We start from the raw sequence: 7,720 nt of genomic DNA, 5'->3' as shown, positions 1-7,720 counted from the left end.
TTGCCCAGCACTTGAGCGGCAGCCCAGTTATTCCCCCGCACCCTCTGCCAGAGGTAAAGGGATCACTTCCATAGCAACCTATCAGACAAAATTTGTTGAAGAGGCCATTTTACAGTGAAACCAACTGCTCCCTGTTGTGTGTTTATTGTTCAGATTAAAAGGCTGAGCAGGTTTAGTTGATTATACCCATTTGTCAGATGAACTCACAGGTTGGAGCTGACATTTGAGACCACCTAGAGCCAGTTCTAGGAGAGAAAGTAGCTGCATGGTTGAGGTGTCAGAGAGAGGGGTAATGCTCATGTCACCTGAGGACATGGTTATCACATCTCAGCGAAAACTCCATGTGCTATCCCTAAGACAACTTCATGTTTCATGTCTGGTAGTGATGGGAATTCAGGCTCTTTTCAGTGAGCCAGATCATTTGGCTCAGCTCACCAAGAAGATCCAGATCTCAAGTCCCAAACGGCTCTTCATTTTACCACTTTTGCCTTTTATAGGTCAGCCAAATTTTGTGCTGTTTTGACCTATAAATAGTATGTGTGCACATATATGACTTAAATTAGTCAATGTAATTATACTAAACCATATAATTTCCATAATACCATCATTTTACATTATGTTTGGTATAAAAAGATTAAATATAAAAACATCAAATACTATTACATGTGTATTAAACGTTTTATTTATACTGCATGTTGTAGTGTTTCGCTACAAACACTAAACAAACAGTGCATCTGGTCCTTGTACATAAATGTTTGTCACAATTCTAATGCTACTGTGATGTCCACATATAATAATATAATAAATTAAATAATAAAGCATATACCCTTCCAAATTTCACGTTGTCTCTAGAGCGCCATTGCTCTAGAGACGTGCTGTGTTTTCCTGTAGACGACTTTCAATCAAGCCCCTCATCGTCTGTGTATTTATTGATCAATTCTGATCTGCATTCTTTGCCAGTGTCGTTTAGCGTCACTTGACTGAATCAGACATTCCTACTGGCTCCAATGGGTGAGATTGCAGCCAATCAGAGTGTCTGATTCAGAGGCTTGGCCTGCCTTGGCTTTATACCTACACAGAATGTTCTACTCTGATATCAAAGTGAGTAGAAGTTGTTAAGAGTTTATTGAAGTGACAGAAGGATGTGACAGTCACATATTTAGTGCAGCGGAGGATTTGGAGCAGATTTTTCAAGGACCAGACAAAAAAACGCCCATAAATACTGCTCCAGAGAATGAGCTTACACATGAACAGATAGATAGAAACTTCAAATCACCTCTAAAAGTACTCAAACAAATAAATAAAATTTTCTGTATTGAATTTCTTTCTTTCTTGAATAGTTCTTAAAATTTATTTTGGGTAATTTTGTTGTTATATTAATAGAGCAATTAAAAAATAGAGGGTTAGATTAATGGAAAAATAATTGATAGCTTAATCAATAAACAAATAATCGTTAGGTGCAGCCCCTAAAAAACATACAATCACTGATCGAAGGGTTTCACACGGAGGTTCAGACACTTAAGGAGCACCACCATTTCTCACCTACTGATATGTGTCTGGATGTGCCGAAGAAGGTGTAGAGTAGGACGGGGTAGAATGAGGAGTACAGACCATAAACTGGAGGCACAGCAGCCAGCATAGCATAGGCTAGACCTGTGGACCAGAAGAGAGAGAAAGAAGACAGTTGGAAATAAACTGAACACTCCCAGTGGCAAAGTGTTTGCATCACAACCTCAGAGCTACAGTTATACCAAAACAAAGACAGCATGAAGCCAATAGCAGCCCCTCAGGAGTTGGCAGCTGGCCCTTCACACTATTTAACCCTCATGTCATTCCAATTGACTGGCGTAGCTCATGGCTACTGTGTAACACAGCGGTGCTGCTAGGACTGCAGGGCACTGACCTTGAGGGAGCTGCACCACTCCCGTGCTGAGACCTGAGACTACATCCGAAAACAAGTACTGCTTGACTGGATAGGATGGCAGCCATGTTAGAATCGGCAGGAAGCTCAGAGCTGCTGCCTTGGCCCTCTTTGACGAACACCTACAAGATGAGACAAAATATTTATTTTGCATTAGTTTGTCATTTAAAAAAATATGAATTAATTCAGGATTTTGGTAAACCATCACAGAGAGGGCATCTGTTCAACCACAGAAACTTTTCCCTAAAATCTGGTTCATGTTTTTTTGGCTGCAGTTCTGGGCCCCTCAAAATTTGATATGATACACAATCTTTTCCCTTTAACTTAGGGGAAATAATTTTGCATGACTCACCAGACTCCCAATCACCTGTATACACATGAAATTAGCACATCTTTATAGGTAAACATCAATAAGACATTTCTTAATTCTTACATCCTGCCAAAAACAGACCATCACCATGACTGAGATGGGAGGGTTACATTTCCCAGGGAAATAAACTTGGGAAATACAGCTATAAAGTGAATCAATCACATCAGCACAGGACAATGATGGGGCAATATACATGTTGTTTTTACTGCCTTTTACTGATTTAATGGCCATAAAGATAGATTCAAACCAGTGACACACTGCATATTCATTGTCAGTCAGAGGCAGAGAACACCAGCTAGAGTTGGAATCAGAAGTTTAGCTTTCTGATTCACTCAGCTGACCTGCGGCTGCGGCGTAATACAGTGGCTCCGTAGGTGAACTTGTGCGTAGGAGTGCTGTAGTTCAGCGGTCGAAAAATGTAGTGCCAAAGGAAAATGCTGTTTTCACAGGAAGATAAGCCGATGAAAATATTCTACATGACGCTTCATTTAAACAGATATTGGATTGTTTTGGTGGGCGTTTTTAAAAGTGTCTAAATAAATTTTACTCTTGACTTCATGCACAGCAACACATTGTTCTGCTAGTCTGCCAGGGCCCCCGCTTGGATCTCCTAACTGGGAGCTCGCTGCTCAGGATCTCATGCGGGTAATGTACCGACTATGCACGACTACCTCATACAACCCCACTTCAAAAAACCCAAACTATCCCTTTAAGACTACAACCTAACCATGTGGAAAATTGTGACTTCATCTGTATGCTAAAAAATATGCAGAGCATTTCTTCAGAGATTCTTCTGTATTCTAATACTTAACTTTGCATTAACATGGGCCTGTTTAGTGCTAGCTATAAAACCTGGTAGAAAGCTGAAGCCATGTGTCTTCATCTGTTGGAACATTTTCCACTTTCTATGTAAATGTTTTGTAATATATCTATTCAAACACAAAGTGCTACTTGGTCTGAAGAACTAGCGAGCGCCTGGCTCATCAGTGCAGGAAAGGCGTACCTGTTTACTACTCTAAGTCACACACCAGTGCAGAACCTGAGAAGTAGTTTGCCAAAGATATTATCTACCCTTTGCCTGTACATTGGAAGGAGTGAAATGTGACTGTATTAAAAAAGTGCTCTTCTACTCTGTCCCTCCAAAATGACACACCCTCAGATGAAAGCAGACAATCTGCTCTTCATGTAATTATTCATTAAATATCTGTGGATTTTTAATCAGACAAAACAAGAAGTTTAAATATGTCACCTTGTGTTCTGGGAAACTGTGACAGGCATTTTCACAATATCACATTTTACAGACTAAATTCAAGTTAGACAAAAACAAAATAATCAGGAGATTCAATGACAACTATCCTAGCAAACAAGTGGATAGATTATACTACATAAACCTGCTCATACAAAATTAACTTGTTGCACCCACATTATGTATGCCTAAACTGATTCAATAAGTTGCTAAAGAGAACTTCAGCAGGTACATATCTCTATGCAAACTTACCGGAACTGCTGTGCCAGCCTCTCTCGAAGGGTGGTGGACTTTTCTTTGCGGTCGAGAACCTGCGACCGGATGGCGGCTTCATTATAGACTGGACGCTCAATCCTGTACATCAGTTGTAAGTCTGCATCCTCCCTGGCTGCCACTTCTTCTTGCTCCATACTAGAGACAGGGTGGCTGATGATCACGTACAGTCAGGGTGTCTCTCCAGTGTTGATTATCTCCCCCACTCTTGTGTCTCTGTCATTGCTCTGACTGGTATGTCTTCATCATTTAAACTGCTGCAACTTTAATCTGTCTGCACTTCCTCTTTTCTGTTCAGAGGGTAAGGAAACACAAGATAATCATCATTCCAACACTCACTGATCTGCTTTTTGGTTGAATGCTTTTAAATGAAAGTAAGAGTTGGAGTCATTATAACCAACCAGAACTCTTGTGTTTTGAGCATTTTTGTAAGGCAGACTTGTTGGACTTACAAGGCAACCACATTTGAGAAAAAAAAATGTTTTATTTGATATATTGTAAATATTTAGTCTATGGCCAGTTTATGAAAACACAAGTGTTGCGATCTATTGGTGGGGCACAGGGTGCTATACAAACTCATATGACGTAAAGGTTCCTCTGTGAGGGAGTGATAATAATGCTGCTATTGATGCTAAAGCAAACATGTTATAATGTGAACTAAGAATTATGAAACTAAGAATATGTTATCATTCCAAACTGAAGCAGACACACTGTTAAAAAAAACATAGCCCATTATATGTTCTATTATTAAATGAAGCAGGTTAATTTCCTGTAGCTTCAGAGTGAGACTTGCTGACCTATGCTCATCACTTTTCCCAATTCAATCAACTCTGACGCAAACAACTGACTGCCTCGCGCTTCTTCCCGTTTCCTCTCGTTTTTGTTAGCTAGCTAACGCGTGAAAGACTAAGACTGACTTAAATGATTGTAAAATGTCAGACAAAATGAAAAAAATAACATTAATGTTCTGGTTGCAATTATTAACCAATATCTAACCACACTACACTACACTCGCTGTGACAGGGGGCGGTTTTTTTTTCGAGCTCTCCACATTTATGCTAACACAAAGATGCTAAAGGGTTTTACCTCCGTCCTCTTCCAGCTCCTGTGAGGATGCTGTCGCTTGAAAGAAAATATGAATTCAAAGATTAACCTCTCGAGTTGAAGTTTAACAGCGGTAACGACCTTTAATGACAGCAGGGAGCAGCAACCGTTTACGATACACCAAAGACAGTCTGTCTTGAGAGGATGACTTACTCCATAGTGAAATTCCTCTCCACCTTCCGGTCTGCAAAGATGGGCGTTGATCCTCACGCATGCGCTCTCCTCTTGCCCGTTATAGTCCTAAAATTTGTGGCTTTCCATTGAAAGTTTACAATGTTTTGTTGCCACACAGTTGAACATATTTATATATTTATGATTATGTTATCTTTCTTTTAAGGCAGACCTACTGTATGTGTTGTAGATGTTAAAATGAGGCTGAAATGTGTGTTGATTTGGGGACATTATCTTCATTATATTTCTTCTTTCTTTAATTTGTTTCATTCGTTACCCCTCTGTTTTTTGAACAAACAAACCCTTCATCTATTTTCATTATTTATCAAAATAGTGGAAAGCCTCTCCTAAAAATAAAATTAAAAACACTTGTCTTAACAAAAAGATATCAGTGGACAACTCAAGGATCATGCAGACATGCTAATGGGGCCATGGACTTAGAAAAGAGCCCATGCCCTTGTAGTTTTACATTTAGCCATTTTTCAGGTTAACCACATCTATAAAGGGCTAATGTTGATTGAAAAGACTAGCTCCATCCCAAATCCTCAAATTTTATATCTTGGATTATCAATTATTATAAATTTTCATTTCTTGTCTATTCAGTTTAATGATCAGTTATACTTTGTTTTTAATTAGATTATTCTGTGATCATATGAAATCTATGGCGTAGACCTAAAATGAGAGCAGATTCTTGTTTTAAAAACTAGAAACAGAGTGAGCGCTGTTTAGTTCTTGTGGATCTCTGTCTGTTTGGGGGCAGGCAGCTGGATGATGAAAGCAGACCACATGCCGCTACGTGTAGTAGTCATGGTGCTCCCCCCTGTGTCCTGCTTTTCTTCTCACATGGTCAAAAGAATGTGAATGAGAACATTGTTGTTTTGATAATTTGAATAAATAATTACTGCAGAAAGTTTCACGCCCCCACATTTGCACTTACTATATGTAACTTCCATTTACTGTGTAATCCACATCCCTCAAGGATATATCCGCTTCTGCACACATGATGATAACACATTTTCACACCAGCCTATTTACTGGTGCTTGGTTTTATATTTGATATTTGCCTGGAAGGTTTGTTTTGCTTCTGACAAAAGATAATCTGTAACTAATTATTCATAAATGCCCCAACAAAACATCTATTTACAAAAGTCCTTGATCATAATGATGACTTGGTCCTTTTGTGTTGTTCCATTTAAGATAAATTTGGCCTCAACTATAGAGAAGAGGAAAATACCACATGCTGTTCATATACAGTAGTTAGTGTTAAATTTACTATATGGCGTAAGGACATATTCACACAGTAGATGCACTGGTGCAATCTGTCTTTCTGTATTAACACCTTGCTTCCATAAGGGGGCAATAACAGTCAAAGGGTTAACAAGCTTTACTGGAGGAGAGACTTATCAGAGTTGAATTATATGTCATGTTTTTTAATGCTTTTAACTATAGCGTCATAGGCAAATAAAAGTATTATTTTATTCTTTTATTTATTCCTGTTTATTATTTCCACATTTATTTCCTTATACCTTTTTCCTCATTCTTTCTTTCTGGCAGATGTAATCTTTTTATGGCACACGTATGACTCCATATTTAACTGTCAGAATACAAACAATATATGAAAAATAATACACTGCACTGGTGTGATATAAAATATATAAAAATTCATAATGTAATACAGCTGCTGTAAAAGTGATCTATCACAAAAACAAACACTGTGACTCATCATCTTTCATTAGCAAGCAAAAAAATATGTTAAAATGCTGGCATTGTGTCAGATGTTTGTGTGACAAGACAAATTATGTATTTTAATTTGGAAAACCTGTATTGCAATCTTTCCTGATGATAAATAAAACAAACACCAGTTTGGGCCTTAAGTGTTGAAAATTTATTAATAAATTCTCATGTCTTTCAACCCAGCAGTCCAGACAGGGCCATAATATTCATGTTGGATGGATTCTCACAGTAATATGTCATTGGTTAAGCAAGAAAAGGCTGATTGATGTTTTATGCACTAATATGCAGTGGAAAAAAATAACACACTATTGGGTAATTAATTAATTCAGAGTGAATAAAAAATGCAGTTTTAAATAGCCCCAAATGCAATGAATAGAAGAAAAATGGGAGATTTATTAAATCAGATTTGAAAGTAGCAGAATCACTTATTATTACTGAGGGATCACTGGAGTGAGCTCACCTACAGTTTAGTCTTTATAAAACCAAAATCTGAATTTCCCCAGTTTATCGGGGAAGAGAGAGACTGCTACTGTACCTGCTTTCATTTTCATCAACAAGTGAAAAGGGAGCTGTTTGCTGGATGGTGTCAATGACCTCAGCCTCAGTGATAAACAACAGCCTTGTTGAACTTTGCTAAAACCTACAGCAAACTTTGCCCCGATCACATCACACGTGCTTCACGTCACTGCTTTCTGCACAAAACTGTGACCTCACTGAACCAGCAGTGATACAAGTTATAGCTACTATGTTGAGAAAGTACCTTCACACTACAAAGTGTTATAAGATCTTCTTTCAATGGTCTACAGCATTTTGTAATAAGTCATTTTATCAGCCTGCTCATTATCTACCATTTATAATTCTACTGCTGGCTGCAGAGTTTGAATTATACAATGACAATCAG

At 38.2% G+C, this 7,720-nt stretch overlaps 1 protein-coding gene across 1 annotated transcript in view; it reads right to left on the bottom strand.

The window, feature by feature from the left end:
* Positions 1–5,063, bottom strand: part of LOC111665407 (prestin) — a 16,815-nt gene extending 11,752 nt beyond the window's left edge. Inside the window, 4 exon segments of the mRNA XM_023420396.2 lie at positions 1,543–1,653; positions 1,904–2,043; positions 3,790–4,100; positions 4,897–5,063. Of these exon segments, the coding sequence (XP_023276164.2) occupies positions 1,543–1,653; positions 1,904–2,043; positions 3,790–3,947 (409 nt within the window). The 5' untranslated portion in view covers positions 3,948–4,100; positions 4,897–5,063.
* Positions 5,064–7,720: the final 2,657 nt, after the last annotated feature.

The sequence above is a fragment of the Seriola lalandi genome, unplaced genomic scaffold (assembly GCF_002814215.2).
Source record: "Seriola lalandi dorsalis isolate HSWRI2012SDOR001 ecotype SW California unplaced genomic scaffold, Sedor1 jcf7180002054641, whole genome shotgun sequence".
Classification (NCBI taxonomy): domain Eukaryota; kingdom Metazoa; phylum Chordata; class Actinopteri; order Carangiformes; family Carangidae; genus Seriola; species Seriola lalandi.
Note: the sequence above shows the minus strand (reverse complement) of the source record. Positions and strands in the feature narration are given on the sequence as shown.